The sequence below is a fragment of the Geotrypetes seraphini genome, chromosome 1 (assembly GCF_902459505.1).
Source record: "Geotrypetes seraphini chromosome 1, aGeoSer1.1, whole genome shotgun sequence".
NCBI classification, from domain to species: domain Eukaryota; kingdom Metazoa; phylum Chordata; class Amphibia; order Gymnophiona; family Dermophiidae; genus Geotrypetes; species Geotrypetes seraphini.
In genome coordinates, this window is record NC_047084.1 from 342,791,678 (window position 1) to 342,813,107 (window position 21,430).

The 21,430-nt window shown below is 43.8% G+C and overlaps 1 protein-coding gene across 5 annotated transcripts in view; it reads right to left on the bottom strand.

Moving 5' to 3' along the window:
• Window positions 1-1,021: 1,021 nt before the first annotated feature.
• Window positions 1,022-21,430, bottom strand: part of LOC117368188 (protein phosphatase 1K, mitochondrial-like) — a 76,012-nt gene continuing 55,603 nt past the window's right edge. For all 5 annotated transcript variants that reach the window (XM_033961577.1, XM_033961596.1, XM_033961586.1 and 2 more), the window contains 3 exons: window positions 19,454-19,598; window positions 12,068-12,202; window positions 1,022-2,096 (listed from right to left, as the gene is read on the bottom strand). In XM_033961577.1, the coding sequence (XP_033817468.1) occupies window positions 1,965-2,096; window positions 12,068-12,202; window positions 19,454-19,598 (412 nt within the window). In that variant the 3' untranslated portion in view covers window positions 1,022-1,964. The remainder of the gene's footprint in view (window positions 2,097-12,067; window positions 12,203-19,453; window positions 19,599-21,430) is intronic.

Here is a 21,430-nt window from a genome sequence, read left to right on the forward strand (position 1 = left end):
TTGTATAAAGATATAGCGATTTATCAAATATTTAATAAACCTTGAAACCTTGAAACCTTGAGATGAGAAACTTGAATAAGCATTTACATGGGTCTGTAAGAAATGTAGTGCATCTTCCTACAAACAAAGACTGTGCATTTTAAAATGTTATATTCTCAACCAGGGACACCATGATGTAGGCAGGGGGAAAGGGAAGGAATGATGCAGCAGAAACACCACACGAGATGTGCAAGACAACCAGACCTTCATCTGTCAATGCTGCACAAATGAGAGGGCGATTTGCACCTTCTGCCTTGCCAAAGCAATGAGTCCGGAATGCTTGAGGCTTCTTCTATCCTCTCCTTTCCATGGTGGCACCACACTGCTTCACGATATCAAAAGAGAAAGCAGGAGGAATACAGGTTTTTAATCAAAGCTTCCCAAGTCTGTCCAGAGGATTCCACAGCTGGTTAGGTTTTCAGGATATTCTCGATAAATAGCCATAGGTTTTACCGCCAGTCTGCATACTCATTGCAGATATTCTGAAAACCTGACTGGTTATGGGGTCCACAGGAGAGCTCCGAGAACCCTGTTTTATGTAATGCTGCATTTTTATCAGGAGGGGGGGAAGTTACCTAAGAATGCTGGATTACTACATTTTACAAAAGAAAGCATCAAGGAGGAATAGGCTCCATACAAGCTGAGAATGACTGCACTACGGTTCATAGACAATCGCGGAAGACAAAGGCGCGCGCCGACAACTGAGCGCAAGACGGAGGTGCGCGCCGAAGAAAATTACTGTTTTTAGGGGCTCCGATGGGGGGTTTTGTTGGGGAGCCCCCCACTTTACTTAATACAGATCGCGGCGGCGTTGTGGGGGTTTGTAACCCCCCACATTTTACTGGAAACTTAACTTTTTCCCTAAACACAGGGAAAAAGTGAAGTTTTCAGTAAAATGTGGGGGGTTACAAACCCCCACAACGCCCCCACAACACGGCGCGATCTGTATTAAGTAAAGTGGGGGGGTTCCCCCCATGCCCCCCGTCAGAGCCCCTAAAAACAGTAATTTTCTTCGGCTTGCGCCTCAGCACTGCGCTCAATTGTCTGCACGCGCCTTTGTCCTGGCGCGCTTTTGACCTGACACCCTGCCCTACAGTATATATATTGCAATGTAAACATATGCAGGGTACATTATTCAAACAAGAAAGCATCTATACAACTGCTATACATATTCAGTGAGTTTAAATGTCTTCAAGCTAAATACAATATTATTCATAAAAGCACAGTGCTGGTATTGTACAACTCCTCAGCCACATCTGCCCACTGCTAGTCTGAACTCTGAAGCACTGAAACCCCATGGAGAAGAAGGAGGTCTCGGAGGCACTAGAGACTCAACTCGGAGGTCTAAAAAGTTGAGTCTCTAGTGCCTCCGAGACCGAGAAAGCGTTATTAATCAATGTTTTATCTTTTTAAAAATTTTAGTGCAACCGAGACATTTTCAGATACCTTATTTTGGTTGGGCATCAACTAGACTAAGCGCTACAAAACAGGAACTCTCAGGTACATCTGAAAGTCATGCAGCGATTAGCATTAGTAGCTGTCATTGAATATTATTCCTAAAATGATGCAACTACCATCAGTCAAACACAAGTTATTTCATAATGCAGGCTCAAGGAGCATTTTACTATGAAAGTGAGGTGGAAGGAAAACCAGTAAGAAAGTTTAGCTGTTGCAGTGGTTTATGCTGTAGGCTCAGCTGTTTTGAGTTTAAAGTCCCTAAATCAGTTTTGACAACTACCCTTTTACTGCCAACGGCAAGCGAACAGCTATACACCAAGTGGCAGGAGTCAACAGTAGTTGATTTAAAATTGGTCCAATTGCCAAAAGCGGCAACTTCTGACATAACAAAACAAGCAACTATAACAAGCAACTTCTATGCAGGACTTCTTTATGGCAGAGCTCTGTGCACAGACTTTGGCTGGCCATCATGCCCACCTCCCGCTTGAGGCAAAGCTTCGGCTGAACGAAAAGCTCACTTCCGAGTTCTTGTGCTTGCCCCATGCTGCAAATGGGACTATGATGACAGTACTGTTATCTTCAGTCCCGTACTGCAGCGCCTGCAGAAAGGGGGAGAGAGAAAGAAAGTAAATTTATTCAGCTGAAACACCTCTAGGAGCAGTTATAGAAGCCTATAAGGGGGGGGGGGGATCGTACTGGCAAACCTCCATTTTTACTAATCAAATTGTTTTTGTTTTGGAAGGGCGATTTGACTAGAAGTTCCAAGTACAATACAACTCCCATTTTTAGAAATAAGTAACCTATTTACAGTGTGGCTAATTGCTCAAGTTTTAAGATAACTAGACACCTAATCATTAGGGCTGGAAATTGCTGGAGCACTGCAGTAGCAGCAAGAGCCTCTGCCTATTATCCTCCACCCGAGGAGCAAACATCCCAGCCAGTGCAGAATGATACTTAATGGTTGCATACTGGGTATATACGAGGAGCTCCCAACCAACAAATTTGGGGCAGTCTCCAATCGAGGGCTATAAACTTAGTCCGGCGATCTTCCGCTTTTTTTTCGTTCCGTCGGAAAAATACAGAACAAAAAAAAAAAAATGGAAAATTGCTGGACTAAAGCCCAAATTCTGTAACCGGCGCCTAAGGATAGGCACCTACCTAAAATTGATTAACAAGCTCGATTAAGCTTTTTAATCAGCAATAACTGAAATTTAAGTGCCCATCAAGAAAGAGCGATTCTGCAATAAGGCGCCTCTAAAAATTTAGGTGGCCTTCAAAAAACTAGGCGCTGCGCACGTTAGGTGTGGGCGTGGCTACGCGTTAGGCGCCTTGTTGCAGAATTGCTGCTCTTAAGCGTGTTTTAAGCGCTCACATAGGCACCCAACTTTTAGTCGTGCCTAGAGCTAGCCTATTTATTGGGCGCCTCCAAAATAGGTGCCGCTCAGTGTGATTCATTAAACAGCACCCAATTTTACTTAAATCGCGCTGAACAGTGCCTAATTTGGCGCCTAACTTTTGGGCACTTCTTATAGAATGTCCCTTAAGTTTGTAGCCCTCGATGGAGACTGCCCCGACTTTGTTGGTTGGGCCGAGAACTTTTCATCGGCCCCTCGTACAAAATTTTAATTTTATTCCAAAATTTCTTATGTCATCATTTCAGGAATTTTCATTTTATTTCATTTACTTTATTCATTATTTTCCATTTCAGGAACACAGTCATTAATAGCATTTTCACGTTTTGGGTTTTAAACACAACCTGGTCAATACTTAGCCAGCAGTGATCAGCATGTTTTCAAACACCGACAGATGCAGGCTGAATTAGGCCCAGATATTCAATGCTGGGCCATGTGCAAGTATCTTGTCTGGGCATGCTCTGCTGCTGGCAGTTATCCAGATTTCAGCTGATATTCAGTGGGACCAGAGAAGACACTTATTCAGCCCAGCTGATATCAGTGGGACCCAGAGGTCAGTGCAATATGATCACAAACTGAATATCCCCTGTGCATCGCAAAATCAGCCTCATTAGCACTGTATCTGCAGGTTGCTTTAAAGTCAGTGGAAGAATTTCCCAAACTCTCTTCAACAATAACAATGGAAACTTGAACAAATTCCCACCCTTTGGCTACAAGTTGAGACATCTCGAGATCCTTACCACAACAGGCACAAGAGGTGGGAATGAAGTACAAGGCTTAAGGAAACACTGCTTTTCGCCTTTATTGGGGGGAGGGAATAAAGGAACATGGTGGGAATTCAAGTGCTTGTCACTCAGGGCATCATGCCTCACAGCTGTTATAACCAGAGGCATTATGTGACAAATATTAATGACTATTCATTCTATTTTTTTCTTTTCATTTCTAGCTCTCTTCTTATTTGTAGACTTGTAGGGAAACGCTTGGTTATTTTACGTACTATGTTTAATTTTCTGCTTCTACAGTCTTTAAGCATGCTTATATTTCCTATTCTATCTAAAATGCAATAAATATTACATTTAAAAACAAGGCATGCAATAAAAATATAGAGACTAGAGAGATAAAGACAATGTATAGAGTCATTTTATTAATGGTTAATCCTATAAATACGTCCTAAGTCTATAGCAGATATGTCAAATATGGCCCGCAGGCCAAATCTGGCCTGCCAGACAATTCCTGCCGTCATTGAGATTTGGCCCACCGTTCCATCCCTGCCTGCCACCGACATAATCACAGCTGCTGCCGCTTCTCTTCACAAACTCAGGAGGAAGATGAGCTTTGGACATTAAAGCAGCCTGCAGGAGAGGTCACGTGATGTCATGAACGAGTGAAGACGTCTCCTCGTTCACTCCGGGGCAGCCCTGCCTAACTTTGCACATTTGAGACACTTTTCCCGATCTTCAACGCGTGAGTGGTGCCTTGTGAGATCTCATAATTATATGGACCGCTATTTAACCAGGTCTCAAGAATCAATGCAGCCAAAATCAGCGCGAAAAGAACGTGAGCGAGCGCGGCCTGTGGATCCCAAGATGGCGGCGAATCCCACGGCGGCGGTCTCCAATCTCACAGAATCGGCACTGAGTGATATTAAAGCAGCACTGGCGCAAGTATTGGGGCCCAAAATGGAATCTCTTACTGCCCAAATCACTAGCATCGAGACACTGCTAGCCGCAGCCGCGGCTCGTACAACAGAGCTAAAAAAGAGAGTGTCTGACCTGGAGGACTCCTCTGCGGCGCGAGGCACGGATCTTGGCGCGCTGCAGGCGCAGGTTAGAGCTCAGGCTGAAAAACTCGACGATCTGGAGAATCGATCTCGTTGCTCTAACCTGCGCCTGATGGGCATCCCTGAAACGCTGTCTGAGCGACTATTACTAGAGAGGTTGGAAAGTTGGCTGCAAGATGAATTCCCTCTGCAGCCCTCTGTGGGGCCTTTATGCCTGGAACGGGCGCATCGTTTGGGCCCCCGACCTGGCTTGGAAACAAGCCCGCGAGTGGTCATCTTGAAACTCTTAAATTTTCGACATAAAGTGGAATTACTACAACAGTACCGAGCCAGGAAAGATGGATTGAAATATGATGGAAACCCGGTCCGCCTTAGTCAAGATTTTTCGGTGGCGCTACAGGAGCGGAGGAGACCTTATTACCCTCAATGTGCACGACTATCTGAACTGAAACAGCGCTTTCAATTTAACTATCCGGCCATACTGCGGATTCAATGTAACGGAGTCTGGAAATCTTTCCAGACCCCGGAGGCAGCAGATGAATATATAAAGCAACTAGCGAGCCCCGGTGCTGGAGCGGATTGACTGCTTGATTTGAGACACACCTAGAGGGGTTTGTGGCTGATTTGGACACTCGTGGCTGCACACACTTGAGGGGAGGGTGTCTCATTGGCCCCCCTTTTTGAGGGCACGATATTTTGATGGTCAGGGTGGCCCTGGGGGAGATATCTTTTGTGACCTCTAGTTCTCCCACGGGATGGGGGTTCTTGGGTTTGTTAAGGGGTACAGGGGGGTAAGGGATTATTTGGGGGCAGCAGCGGTATGGTATTGTTATGTTATGATCTATAATGCTTTCTGTTTTATGTTGATCTATACACAGCTGAGTGGATGGTCTGACTGGGGTGTGATTGTGATGTCTTGGGGTGAGGCTGGGCGCCCTGGGACACTTAAGGTTAGGTGGCTTATTGGCTTTAACATGCGGGGTGAGGATCCCTATGGGTGACCGAAAGATACGTATACTTTCCTGGAATGTATCGGGAATTACATCCCCTGCAAAACGCACAAAAATACTGTCACAATTGAAACATCATTCTGCAGACATAGCTTGCCTACAGGAGACTAGGCTTACTGATCTTGAACATCAGAAACTCCAGAGAGGTTGGTTTGGAGATTTATACTACGCATCCTCACCCGGGAAGAGGGCAGGGGTGGCCATACTGATTCGAAAGGGCTTTACATGTAAAGTACAGGTCTTATGACGTGACCCCCAGGGCCGTTATCTTCTGGTGAGAGTGGTGGGACCGGGTGGGACCTTTAGACTATTAGTGGGATATGGCCCTAATGGTTATCAACATCCCTTTTTTCAAAATTTGGTTAATATTTGTTTACAAGACTCCGATGGCCCATTAGTATTGGTGGGCGACCTGAATCAGGTGATAAACCCAAATATGGACCGCTCCGGGTCATCTGGAGTGGTGACAGTGAAGCAGACTAAGGGTATTCCTTATCTTTGTCGAGCTTTGGGATTAGTGGACCCCTGGAGATTGCTTCATCCTACCGAACGAGATTATACCCACCAGTCTAGAGCACATGGCTCCTTTTCCAGGCTTGATTACACCTTAATCTCAGAAACATTGTTTGCTCGGGTCTCGGAGGCCACGATAGGCCCCCTTGAAATATCAGATCATAACATGATTTGGATTGATGTAGCACTGGGTGGCCCAGTAGGCCCGGGGTCTGGTTAGAGATTTCCCTCCTACTTACATAAAGATGCCCATTTTCAGAAATTCTTGCTTGAGAAGTGGGAGGCTTTTTGCTCTAACAATGCCCAACACGTAGACCAACCAACCTTGTTCTGGGATGCAGCCAAAGCGGTAATACGTGGAGATATCATAGCTTATGTCGCTACTAGAACTCGTCGAATAGCCCATCGCATAGTACAGCTTGAACGACAGTTAGTGTTGTTGAAACGGGAACTATTGCGAGACCCTTCAGAGGCTAATAGTGAGGCATATAAGGCGGTGTTGGTAGCGTTAAACTCTCTTATTCATGAACGTACTAAGAAACTGTTGTTTTATCGTAAATTCCATTTTTACAAATATGGTAATAAAGCCGGGAAATTACTAGCGTCGATAACTAAAAGTTGGAAGGGATCTAGATATGTATCTATGATACAGGAGAGCTCGGGGAAGACTAACATCTTCGGTGGATATCTCGGCTGGCTTTCGGAAGTATTTTGAAGCCTTTTACGCGTCCCCAGGTCCTTACACGGGTCCTGATGTGTGTGATTACCTAGAGGATGCGGGGCTGCCCCGCCTGACGGCGACCCAGATATCCATGTTAGATAGGCCTTTACATTTACAGGAGGTGCTACAGGCAATACAGAAATTGAGGCCTTGCACGGCACCGGGACCGGACGGTTACTCCCTGGAGTTTTACAAGATCTTATCCTTCTCCATAGGTAGCTCTCTTTTAGACTACTATTTGACTATTCAGGAACAAGGGGTATTCCCCCGTTATTCTAATGACGCGCTGATTACATTAATTCCGAAACCATCTAAACCTCCAGCTGACATGGAATCCTATCGACCGATATCATTACTGAATGTTGATATTAAAATATTTGCTAGAATATTGGCCGATCGGTTAGCACCCATTCTGCCTTCTCTTATTGTACCTGAGCAGGTGGGTTTTGTTCGGAATCGACAATCAATACTTAATGTTCGACGGATTCTTTTAGCTTTTTCTCGTGCGCAACTGGAGCAATGTCCTGGTCTACTTGTTGGGTTAGATGCGGCAAAAGCCTTTGATAAGGTCCATTGGCATTACTTGTTTCAGGTTTTGCAGTATGTGGGGATTCCCGTCAGTTATTTGGCATCGGTGCAGGCGTTATACACTGGACCAACGGCCTCGGTGTTGGTCAATGGAGTGAGATCTTCTTCCTTTTCCATTGGTAAGGGGACAAGACAGGGCTGTCCGCTATCCCCCCTACTTTTTCTTTTATATTTAGATCCCCTGTTACGTACCTTACAAAGAGATGATGAGATTATGGGCTTATCTGAGGGGGTTTCGCAGTTAAGGGTACTAGCCTTTGCAGATGACCTCTTGCTTACATTGGGCAATCCTCATAGATCGTTGCCGCGGGCATTAGATATATTGGATGAATTTCACATTTATTCAGGACTAGTCCTCAATAGGCAGAAGTCTTTGGCGCTTCCTACCTTATCCGAGGTGCGACTGACTTGGCCTGGAGAGTTTCCTTTACAGTGGGCCCCCTCTCATTTGACATACTTAGGAGTGATTATTCCCCAAAATCTAAATAGGCTCTATACTGCTAATATCTTGCCCCTGCTCCGTCGAACTTCAAGTCTGTTACATGGCTGGCGGAAATTCCCTATATCTCTTTCTGGCCGTATAGCTCTTTATAACATGATGATACTGCCCCAATGGCTATATATACTACAAATGCTGCCTATTATGTTAACTACATCCCATTTATCACTACATAGGTCTCATTTATCAGCATATCTGTGGCAGGGTAAACGAGCTAGGATTTCTTTGGCCAAGTTGATGCTTCCCATTAATCAGTGGGGGTTAGGACTTTTATGTATATCTAGGTTTAACCTTGCATGTCAATTACGCCACATTGGTTTTGTAATACTACTGATTTTTCACTGCCTGAGCTCGAATGTTTTCATTTTCAGCCATACCATTTCAGTTATCTTCTGCATATTCACCAGTTGCCAGACTTGCCCCAGTTGCAGTCTCACCCACTTTTACTGGCTATGCGCAAAGCCTGGAAGATGTTGTGTAAGATGTTACAGATTTCTTCACGCAGAACACCTTGTCTTCCCATAGTTGGCAACGGGGACTTCTTACCTGGCTTGGATTCTACGGTGTTCCGGCGTTGGTCCGCTGCGGGCCTGCAATTATGTGTCACAGGCTTTGCAACATACTGGTTCCCCTGTCTCTTTCGCTGACCTGCAAATGAAGTTTCGTCTATTACCTACAGACTGGTTTGCGTACCGACAACTACAACACTATCTACAGACCTTGACTCCGACGATGCTACGAGAAGATGTGCAGGACAGATTGCAGGAGGCGATTTCCCTCACGGCTCAGGAACCCATACCGCTCAGCTTTTATCATAAGTGGTTAAAAGAACGTGCTGGTGACTTGGACTTTTCCACTTTGGCTCAGAAGTGGTCAATAGATCTCCAGCTGCCTATTTCAGCGGATATGATCAGTAAAGGTATTCGTCTGGGAAATGCCTCTGCCGTGTCCGAGAGAGAGAGAAACTACAAGTTCCTGTTGCGTGCATTTTGCACACCAAGGAGAGCGCATGTGATGGGGATCAGTGCGGGGCATTGTTGTGGGAAGTGTGCTTGTCCTATGTCATCTTTTGGACATATGTTCTGGACTTGCCCCCTGGTATTTTCCTTTTGGATACAATTGGTGTCTTGGGTGGCGTGGCTTTGGAATTGCTCTTGGAGACTGCACCCCAGTTTTCTTTTCACTTTGCAGATTCGTTTTCACCCACCTAGACCTGGTTGTGCAGCATTCCTTCGAAAAACTGTGTTGCTGGGAAGGAAATGTATCCTACTACAGTGGCTTTCGCCACAGCCTCCAACCATCTCTCAATGGAGAGCATTAATGTTGCATCAAATGCTATTGGAACGTCGAGATATTGTGGATATGTCGACCAAAGCTGGACGATTGTTTCATCACTTTTAGTTTGACTTTCACTCCATACGTTCAAAACCAAATTTGGAAAAATTAATCAGTTTACACCTTATATTACTTTTACTTTATTTGATTCTTGATACCGCTGCTGTCTGGGTGGGGGGGAGGGTGGATGGTTGGGAGGGTAGGGATTGGAGTTGTATTCTGTTCTGAAAATGTGATGTGTTGCGTTATGTATTACCTTTGTGGTGTTTAATAAAAATGATTGAAACATAAAGCAGCCTGCAGAGGATCGCTGTCAGCTGCAGCGATCCTAGCAGGTTGCCGTAGCCTCCTCAGCACTTTCCCTTTGCTGGGGTCTCCCATACGTCAGAGAAGGGGCAGGACCGCAGCAGAGGAAATGTGCTGCGGAGGCCGACTGCAGCCTGCTAGGATCGCTACAGCTGATGGAGATCCTCTGCAGGCTGCTTTATTTTGTTTAAATCACAGATGGTAGTGATCAAAATGGTGATGAACAGAAGCATTCTTAGGACAAATAGAGCAAGTGGCGATAACAATGAGGAAGAGAGGTGGCTGGAGATTGAGTATTAAGGTCTAAGGTGGAATAGGAGAAATGATACAACTGGACAGGTTAGTAAACCAAGAGGATCTTTTTTACTGATGAGACTTAGAAGGTTGGGGGATTGGGGATGCTAGTATTTGGGGGAAAGGGGAGGAGAGGTGGAGGTAAGAGGAAGTTTTCGCTGTAGAGAAAACAGTGGGAGTCATCTGGATAGAGGAGAATTGAATGAGGACGGGGGAAGAAGAAAGGAGAGGACAAATGATTGAGCTGTTTGGAGAATGATGAGTTGGAGAGAGTCGGGAATGGGGAGACAGATGAGTTAACAGAGCTTTACAGTTGTTGCAGTTACTATGTCTAGGAATGGTGAGCTGGAGCAAGAACACAAGCAAGAGCAGGATGTGACATCACTAAGTGTAACAAAAGGAAGACAGCATGAAAGAAAGAGGGAGGTGATGAGAAAAAGGAAAGATGCTAGAGCTCGGGGGGAGGGAAGGGAAACAGAAGAGGAGGACAGAGATGGAAGATGAATGGTTAGCATGGAGAAAGAAGAAAGAAGTAGACCCTGGCAAACGAGTTATCAGAAGACGACCAGAGCCTGGGACCACAACATGATTTGAATAATGACCAGACAACAAAAGGCAGAAAAAATAATTTTTATTTTATGTTTTGTGATTACAATTTATCAGATTTGAAATGTGTATTCTGCCAAAGCTGGTGTTAAGACAGTAGGTGTGAACTAGGTCCTAAAAGAGAGAGGAAAAATCTTTTTTATTTATTTTGTTTATATTACAGAGCCGGCATGAGGTTGGAGAGGTTGTGACCCTATACTTCTACTAAGATTAAGAGGTTCTTTTATTAAGGTGTGCATTTAGCTAAAGAGACATATGATCAAGAAGCTGTTTTATTTTACTTTTGTGATTATGATAAACATACTGAGGGCCTCAAAATAGTACCTGGTGGGCCACATGTGGCTCCCAGGCTGCGAGTTTGAGACCACTGATATAAATGGAGGATCCTGAAAACCTGATCTGTCTGACCCCTCACAGACAATCAGCATATTTGTCACAACACAGGGCTTATAAAAGTACCGTATTTTTCTCTCCATAAAACGCATTTTTCCCCCACCCAAAAGTGGGTGGAAATCTCGGTGCGTCTTATATAGCGAAAGTACTAAAAATTACCTCCCTCCCGTACCGTTTAAAAACACTCCTCCCACCGCCGCACCTTTTTAAAACACCCCACTCACCGCCTTGTTACAAATAACCTGGTGGTCCAGCGTGATCCCTCCCTCGCTAGCTGTCTCCTCTTATTTTCAAGCTGGCAGCGCAGAGGTCAGAAGAGCACGGAGGTCAGGAGCAAAGCTTTCTGCGCTCCTGCTTGGGCCTGTGCTGCTTTCTGAATGGCTGTGAACAGTTCTCGAGACCCGCGAGAACTGATTGCAGCCATTCAGAAAGCAGCGCGAGCCCAAGTGGAAGCGTAGAAAGCTTTGCTCCTGACCTCCGTGCTCTTTTGACCTCCGCGCCGCTGGCTGAGAAATAGGAGACAGCTAGCGAGAGAGGAAGGAATTTTAAAAGGTACCGGGGGATGTTTAAAACACCAAAAAAGCCGTCTAGGGAGGGATATGATTAAAAAAGGTACTGGGCGTACATAAGGGGCTATGGGGGGATGATTTAGGGTACATGGGGGGTATAGGGCCTGCCTGCCTACCTGTCACTAGGCCTGCCTGCCATTAGGCCAGCCTGTCTGTCCCTAGGCCTGCCCATCCTGTGCCCTGTCCCGGCCTACCACTAGACCACCAGAGGACAGGGTACAGAGCCTGGCAGGGAGAATTTGGTTCAGAATTTTTTTTGTTTTCCCCATCTAAATCTAGGGTGCATCTTAAGGTCAGGTGCGTCTTAAGGAGCAAAAAATACAGTATGTAATTATTGAAGAGCTCTGAAATTTGATATATTCATGTTCTTATACTTGGGTGCCAAACTCATAGCTTTAGACAACCCTGCTGTAAGAACTACTGTAAAAGCACAACAAAACACACACACATATACAATGAACCAGACATATTAGCATGTTAACTGCAGTGTCATTATTCTGCAAGCACAAGATTTGTTAATGTATTCAAAAATCACCAGCAGTACCTGCTCAGTGAGAACTTGGGCTGCCTCAGTCGGATCATGGCACTGTGTAATTATGTCACATATTTCTTGGCTGTTTACAATGAAGTTGATCCCATCGGTTGTGAGAACCAGAAAGGCATCATCTGCTAGATGCAGCTGCAATTTCAAACAAGTAACATTGTAAAAATTAAATTTCTCTTATTGATTTCTTCTTATAAGACAAAAACTACAACCAAGCGAAATCCATTTTTTTCACATTTTTTTTACTAATAAATTTCTGAAGTAATAATATATAAAATACATAATACAGGTCTCCCTCCATATTCGCGGCTTTGGCACTCACGACTTCAATTATTTGTGGATTTCATCTCGCTGACTCCGAGTGATATCATCCTGGGGTGACTTTTTTCAGTGCGGTCGGGTAAACACCAGCATTGGAGAAATGTGTGTTTTGCTGGGGTGCCGAGAGATAAGTTCAATGCTTTGCTTCAGCAACGTGTGAGAAGTGTGTGAATGTTTTATTGGTGTGCAGAGAGAAAAGTTCAGCACTTCGCTTCAGTGTGGTTGGGCAAACGCCAGCATCGGAGAAGTGTGTGACTGAGTTTTGCTGCAGCTACACCAGAGATACTGTATGAAGATAAGTTCCAAACTGCCTGATTACTGGATGCACAACAAGGCTTGGACAACTAGAGCACTGTTCCTTGAGTGGCTTCATCAGCGTTTTGTGCCTTAAGTAAGAAAATGCCTTGCTAGTAAGGGAAAGGAATTCAAGGTTCTGATGGCATTGGACAATGCCCCTGGACACCCAGAACCACACGAGTTCCACACAAAGGGTGTTGAGGTCGTCTATATGCCCCCCTCTCTCATCCAGCATCTTGACCAGGGGGGTAATAAGGAGACACAGTATTTAGTAGAGAGGATTGTCCATGCAATGGAAGAAGACCCCAACGTGGAGAACATCATGAAAATGTGGAAGCATTTCACTATCACTGATGCCATCAATGTTATCAAAAGAGTGATGAAAGCTGTCAAGCCAGAGAATATTTGGCCTAAATGTTGTGTAAAGGAGTTCACTGTCATTACCACAGAGCTAGTTAAAGAAATGATGAAGGACATAGTGGACTTGGTAAAAAAGGTGGGTGGGGAAGCCTTTCAAGTTATGGATCTGGGGATATTCAATACTTAATAGACACCAGAGCCAATGAATTAAGAGAAAATAATCCAATTGACCTGACTGTTCCCGAAGGAGATCCAATGCTAGATGAAGAAGAGGATGGAGGAGAAGAAGTAGCGCTAGAAGACAAGTTTACATTGGACAATATTGCAGAAGTTCTACGTAGGTTCAATGCTGTCATAGACTTTTTTATCACTCACTCAATCAAAATAATAACCTCAGTTAAACTCATATAATAAGGCCAACACACAATTCCAAGGTGGCCAAAGCTCAATACATAGAGATGAAGACTAAATTTCTCCAGTGCCCAAGGTTAACACCCAGAACTAATCTTGATTGTTAAACCAATAGTTGAGCTATCATCGAGTATAGTCTTATTTTCTCTAAGAGCTTTTTATATTCTTATTGTATGTGTAACATATTATGGACTGTTACTCATATTGGTAATGCATTGTTTAAGTACTAATTATACTGCTGTGAAAGCGTGGTACTTAGCTCGGGTGGACAAACGCCCGGCAGGAATCACACGCCTGGACTGACGGAAGATCTCCGTTTCGCTCTGTTACTAATACTCAGAGCATCCTCAGAACAGCAAGGTGTTAAGCTTCAATGTAAGCTTCAATGGACTTTTTTTTATGACATCGACCCATCCATTATACGTGCCTTGAAGGTGAAGGAGTTAGTAGAAGTAGCAATATCTACATCCATATAGAAATGAAGAAGCAGAAGAGCCAGACTGAAATCACAATGTATTTCCAGAAGATACCGAGAGTGCCTGCCTCTCCATCCACCTCTTCCAGATCAGCCACTCAAAAGCAGGCAACCTCCTTCATCTCCTCCTCTTCCTCCTCCTCCACTGCTTACGGAACATGTACAGGATAATGAGGATGAAAACACCGATGATCCACTTCCACTGCCTGAGGAGACACCTGGTGCTTGCTTATCCTCTTTGTCTCCATCTTCTCTTGCACTACATGTAGAACATGTACAGGACAACGAGGAGGATAAAGACACCGCCTGAATAAGTGATCGGTACTTGTTACAGTATTATGTTTTAACATTATTAAAAATTACAGTACTGTATATGAACCATGATTTAATGGGATTACCGTATATTCACGTAGATAACGCGCACCCGTGTAAAACGCGCACACGGGTATAGCGCGCGTAAAACACAAATTTATGTACAGAAATTTTTATATACCGCGCACACCCGTATACCACGCATGCTGCCCGACTCTCCCGTCGCCGCCCGACTCTCCTTTCGCCCGCCCCGACTCTCCTCTGGCCACCCAGACTCTCCTTTCGCCCGCCCCGACTCTCCTCTCCCCCTTGAAGTCCTGTCCCCACCCTGAAAGCCTGATGCCCCCCCCACGCAGGACTGCTTGCACCCCTACCCCGATGGACCGCTCGCACGCACCCGCACCCCCACCCCGAAGGACCGCTCGCACGCACTCCAACCCGCACCCCCACCCTGAAGGACCGCTCGCACCCCCACAGCCTCCCGACCCCCCCCCCCTATCATGTAGAAGCTCCTACCGGTGTCCTGCTACTTCCTCTTGGCAGTCCCGACTCCCCGACACGATCAGGGCAAGAGGGAGATCAAGCCCTCTTGCCCCAGCCAACCGTGGCACCCCCGACACGATCGGGGCAAGAGGGAGCTCAAGCCCTCTTGCCCCCCCGACACGATCGGGGCAAAAGGAAGCCCAAGCCCTCTTGCCCCGCCGACTCCCCAACAATATCGGGCCAGGAGGGAGCCCAAGTCCTCCTGGCCCTGGCGACCCCCCCCCCCCTGCTAGTTGTTCGGGCCAGGAGGGAGCCCAAGTCCTCCTGGCCCTGGCGACCCCCTACCCCCACCCCGCACCCCCCTCCCAGGCCCTCCTGCCCTCGACGCAAACCCCCCTCCCCCCAACGACCGCCCCCCCCAAGAACCTCCGACCGCCCCCCCAGCCGACCTGCGACCCCCCCTGGCTGACCCCCACGACACCCCCACCCCCCTTCCCTGTACCTTTGTGTAGTTGGCCGGACAGACGGGAGCCAAACCTGCCTGTCCGGCAGGAAGCCAACGACGGAATGAGGCCGGATTGGCCCATCCGTCCCAAAGCTCCGCCTACTGGGATGCCTAAGGCACCTGGGCCAATCAGAATAGGCCCGGGAGCCTTAGGTCCCTCCTGGGGGCGGGGCCTTGGGCACATGGTCGGGTTGGGCCCATGTGCCTCAGGCCCTGCCCCCATTTGGGACCTAAGGCTCCCGGGCCTATTCTGATTGGCCCAGGTGCCTTAGGCCCCACCAGTAGGCCAAATGGCCAATCCACAAGACCCACTATCTACTACTCTCCCTAAGAGATCCCACATTTACCTGTCCCATGTTTCTTGAATTCAGACAAAGGCCCAGATGCACTAAAGCCTGCAATCATCGCTAGTCCCCGAATCTCCCATCCGATTCATTGCTATGAGAGCGATTCTCACACATGCGCAGAGCCGGCAGGGGAAGCTCGAACAGGAGAGAGGCAGGGGAAAGCCTCCTGCCACTCAGCTGTTCGGGGTAGGAAACCTTTTTTTTTTTTAATAGGCACAGATGCTGTGTGTGCTACACATGCACAATATCTGCCCTATTAAAAAAAGGAAAAGAGGCCCCCACCCCGCCAATGACTGCCCTCCCCAACATCCCCATCCTCAACAAGCAATTGTAATGCACAGGGAGGGCCCAAGGTCCTGACTGGCTCAGATGCCTTAGGCCCTTCCTCATGCATCACACAGGATATAGCAGGAGGAGCCCCTTGGGAGGGGCCTTAGATGTCTGATCCAGCCCCTCACTGTGCTCTAAGCTCCTTTCTTTAAAAAAAACAAAACATAAATAAAAAAATCTTTCCCTTAAAAACATAGGAGGCCTCAGACATTTCCTCTATTAACCCAACTGTACTTCCCTTATTTGTCTCTTTTCTATAATTATTGTAAATCTACCCCTGTCCCTTCTGTATCAGGTTAGTCCTTGTCTGATTTTGCCATATTTTAAGCTGCAATATTATGTCCCTGCTTTTATCATGTACATCACTTAGAAATCTATATGCTTTATTTGGGTTTGGCGAAGGTTCAATGTAAAGCATTGCAACAGTTGATGAACTCAGTGGCTAGGCTGATTCTGGGTATTTTGTGCAGAAAACATATTACTCCAGTGTTAAAGAAACTGCATTGGTTACCGGTGGCTCAAAGAGTTTGTTTTAAGATGTTATCAATAGTTCATCATAATATGTATGTCTATGTGCCAGCAAACTATCAGAATTTGTAGAAGGTGTACCAGGGAGGACATTGAGGTCAGAAGGTACTATGAGACTGACCTCTATGAAGGAAAATGTTGTCCGATATGTTAAATTTAGAACTACAATGATGTCTGTGGCAAGAGTGAAATTATGGAATTATTGACGTTAATCTATCTTTTCATAATCACATTAGTCAAATAGTTAAATCTTGTTTCTATAGACTACGTTTGATACGGTCCATCTCAACATTTCTAGAACCTAAATCCGTTAATATACTCATACACTCTATGATTATAACTAAACTCGATTATTGTAATTCTTTGTTAATCAATATATCACAAAAAGAAAAAAGGCTTCAGATAATCCAAAATACTGCAATAAAACTTATTCATAAAGCAAAAAAATACGACCATGTTACACCGTTATTAATCAAGTCTCATTGGCTTCCTATCAACCACCGTATTACCTTTAAGATATTATTCCTGGTATTTAAAGTACTAGCTTTCAATGAACCTCAATTCATGTCTAGAATGATCATTCCTTATTATGCCCCTCGTTCTCTTCGATCATCATCACTAGACCTATTAACTGTCCCTTCCTTGAAAATTGTGGGCACAAGAAGAAATGACATGTTTTCTGTTATAGCTCCACAATTGTGGAATTCATTGCCACTCTATATCAGAAAAGAAAAAGATCTTATTTACTTTAAAAAACTTCTAAAACTTTCTTATTTAATGATGCTTTTAACAATTAAACTCTGAGACCTGTTATTTAATGCAGAATTCAATTTTTCCCTTCCTCTTGTTCTTTCCTCTTTTATGTTTTTTCTACCTGAAAGAATTGTAACTTTACCCCTCTTATCCTCCTATATCATGTCTGTCCTTAACCCATATGTATGATGAAACATGTTATATAAACATGTTAAGTGTTATAAGTATATTAACTTTTTACTTGTGTTTTAAAATTGTTTGTCCTCTAAATTGTTGTTTTTTAAAATTGTTCATCGCTTAGAAAGTTTGTATAGGCGATTCATCAAATGGTAATAAAACTTGAAACTTGACCTGTTGAGGCCTTTTTCTGATTTTGCTCTGCCAGTCAGTCTGGATATTTTGAATTGTGATTGAGATGATTTAATGTAGCACTGTTTGCTAATACACTGCTTCCCCAATTTTTGAGGAATACTGCTAATATGATTGTGCTGTAATTGAAGATGTTTATAACTGTAAATATTTTTACTGTTAACAAATTAGGAATAGACGGTCCATACATTTTAGAAATAAATAAATTAAATAAATAATCAAATTTTAAATAAACCTGAAACCTGATTTTGTGACCTGCAGGATAGGCATGGTTTATTGCTCCTTGACCTTTCCCTCTACTTGCAAGTTAAGCATTATTTACAACATTGGTATATTGAGGGAATTGGTCTACATTACAGAAGAGAGCTACCTCACAAATTTATAAATGCTTAAAAGATAGTCAGAGGGTGAAACTGAAATATATGAAGGATAGTTCCCTCTACAGAGGAGGTTTTATCGAATATGTCTGTGTATGGGTTGGCTGAGGGAGAAGACATGTTATTACGATTGGGCATTGTGGTAGTACAGTTGGCCCTTCTAGCTCAATGGAAGCAGTCATCATGCTCGGATTTGAGGGTGGTTCTGGAAAAAATGAAAGGACGGTATGAGATGTATCGTTTAACTACACTTAAATATAATTGTGTGATGCTCAGAGCCTGTGGACGAAATTTCAGAACTGGGAATTGGGTAACTGCAGATTTACTTACTGTGGCATTAGGAGATAGAGTATCTATGAAAAGGGTAGATTGTTTTCTTTTTTGCTGTTCTGCTGTTCTGATAATGGTAGGAAGTGGTGAGGGGGAATCAATGATGATCTGTTTAGGATTTATTTTTAAGATAGGTACATTGAAGAGTTTACATGCATCTACCAAAGCTTTTACACTGTGGTTTCTTTAATTGTATTATTATTTTTATTCTTTCTGGAATATATTATCATATAATAAAAATAACATTAAAATAGTAGTGGTATGGCTATTTATTTCTCAGAAGAATTAAAAATTTTTTATTATAATAATTTTTAAATTTGGTTTGATTGTTTTTCTGTTTGTTTGAAACTCCTTTTTTATAATGGAGCTCTTTTTTAAATTTTATTAGTTTGTACATTGCTTTGATATTTTTGAAAGGCGGTATATTAGTATTTTAAATAAACCGTAAACCCCTCAACCTCCCCACTTGATAATTGTATTTACTTTTTAGCAGGCAGAAAACCCTGTTTAACTAAAGGTGTGCATAAGTAGTTGTCTTCCAAACAGCCATCTAAGCTGGCTAATCAATTTATTCCAACCAAAACTCCTTACACCATTCTTGTTAGCCTGATGATCCAATAATCCATATCAAATAAAAGGACCAAACACTACGCCTTATTACTCATTGTTATCTAATGAGGCCCTTAGATAGGTTTCATTCAAAGAAGTGATACATTCATGCAGACTTTGGATCATACCCAATTCGTCATCAGTCCTCCAATTTTTCGTAAATTATTTTCCCATACTCCTTACTTATGAAGAGCTTAAATATTCTCAGTCTACAGATCAATTCAATTAAACACACAATTCTAATTAGATACAAAACCACACTTATCTCAAATATGAGTTGCGATTCTTCAGAACAGCCTCTGATATAGTAATATGTTTCACCTTTTCTGGCTGCATCAGGGAAGCAAGATTTAGTACACAATAGGATTTCATTCAGAGCGGCTGCCTTCAAAGATAACAATGAGTAATAAGGTGTAGGTGTTTGGTCCCTTTATTTGATGTGAGTTACTTTGATTGGGAAAACACAATAAGTTTTAAAACCATCTTTTATTGTTGAACAAATAGCCATGACAAGTTATCCAGCCAGTTGTGTTATTTTAAATTCTTCCTCTCAGCATCCATTAATAAGAACCTTCTTACCTGAATTCTTTTGGTTTCAGGCTCAGCTATCACACCGGTGCCTTTTAGGTCCAAGTCTCCAATACTACGTGTCATAGCAAGTCTCCCATTTACATTGGGCTGTCCTAAACTGTTCCAAGCAATAAAGCCACCACATTTCTTGATCCTGTCCAGAACACAAAGATTATATATAGAGATGACCATAACTTTGGGTTCCATTATAAAACCACCGTATACATCTCTGAACTCTCATAAAACCTGTCCGCTCAATATTCAAAGTCATTTAAACAGCTAGGTGGGACTATCAGGGGATATTCAGTGGCATTTAACTGATAAATGCTATTGAATATCCCTGCTAACCAGCCATTCCCTAACCAGCTAGCTTAGGGAAGTCCAGATGGGGAAGGGCACAATTTTAATACTTTAGCAGCAATTTTCAGCCTGCTAACCAGCCATAAAACTATATAAAGTTACGACAGCAAAAAGGCTGTCCTAATTTTATATGGTGACATTAACCGAGCACTGATCTGAATATCAACTGGCACTCAGTTAACATCTGAGATCCAGATATTCAATGTTGGAAGCCGCACATAACCCAGCACTGAATATCTGGGGTTAGTTGAGCTTGTGGCTGTGAGCGGCTAAGATGATGGTGGTTTATGTCTCATATCTCTATGTACCTCTCTTCATGCTCCATATAGGACTCTGATATTGTCAAAGAGAGCACCAAGACATGCAGATTTTGGAAATGCAGATGCTGTCCAGACCAGTCCTGGAGTACAACTACCACCTTATTATATCCCAATGAGTGGAAATGGGGGCAGCCTTATACAGCAAAGCATTTGCTGCTGACTCAGGGCATGGCCAACGCTTTGCAAGTACCTAGTTAAAAGGTGGTGTTCTCTGAGCAGTAGGAGAGTAAGCAAGAGCTTCTAAGATGTCTATGACTATGGGTCAGATTCTCAAAACTTCACGATAAAAGCTGATGGGCTGCTGTCGCAGTCGTGATTGTAGCAATTTCAAAAAGGCGAGTCATTCTCAAAAAAAAACCACGCATTCAAATGAGGTTGGCGTAGCAAAGGTTTGCTAAATTTACACGAGATGATTCGCTGGTGGCAGCGATTGGCATATGCACAGAAAGCACCACAAAAGAAGCATAAATGTGGGCATGTGCCAGGAAAAGCAACACCATAAGCTGTGTGTCAATCATAGGCATGCCAGAGCTACTGGATGAAGAGAAGGGAGGGGAGATGCAACGTTGGCTTCCAACAAGCACACATAAGACATGCCTTTTCTTCCCCCAAAACTGCTGTAATTCGTGTAAATCGTTTTTGTTTTTCATGTCAAATTTTATCATGAACCATAGCCAGAAACATATAATACACGGCTATAAAACACGTGTTCAAGAAGCGTGCTTTTGTTTACCTCCCCCCCCCCCAAAAAAAAAGGGCAATACTTTATGTGAATCGTGTTTTGTTTTTTCAAAAGCCACAGTCAAAACACATGCCAAAGAGGCACTTTTCACAGCACCAGCACTCCCGGACCAGTCGTTGATTTTTGGTCGCCAAAAGCAGACGCCACGCTTGGAGAATCATTTGGCAATGTTGAAGAATCCACCGGAGTGCTCGTTCAAATACTGATAAGCCCCATTTGCATGGCAGAATCAGAGACTGTTAAGGAAGCTCAGAAAAGACCAGGGTAAGCCGTTTTGATAATCCTCTGCTAAAATACACGCATGACCACATTAAAGGCAACCTTAAATTTTGAGAACCTGGCCCTATGTTTTGAAATACTACTTTTTTCTTTATGCTGCTGTTTTTACTTTGTGACGTCTAAGCATCTGTCCCCAAATTATTTGCAGATTTGGTCTTTTTAAGTAGGTAGATGCTGAAAAGCAGTAATGTAAAGGTAAATGTACACTTCGGTTTAATCTGTATATTTAGAGCAATTTTCAAAAGCAAAAAAAGTTTTTTCTTTGAAAATTGACTTAGAAAAGTA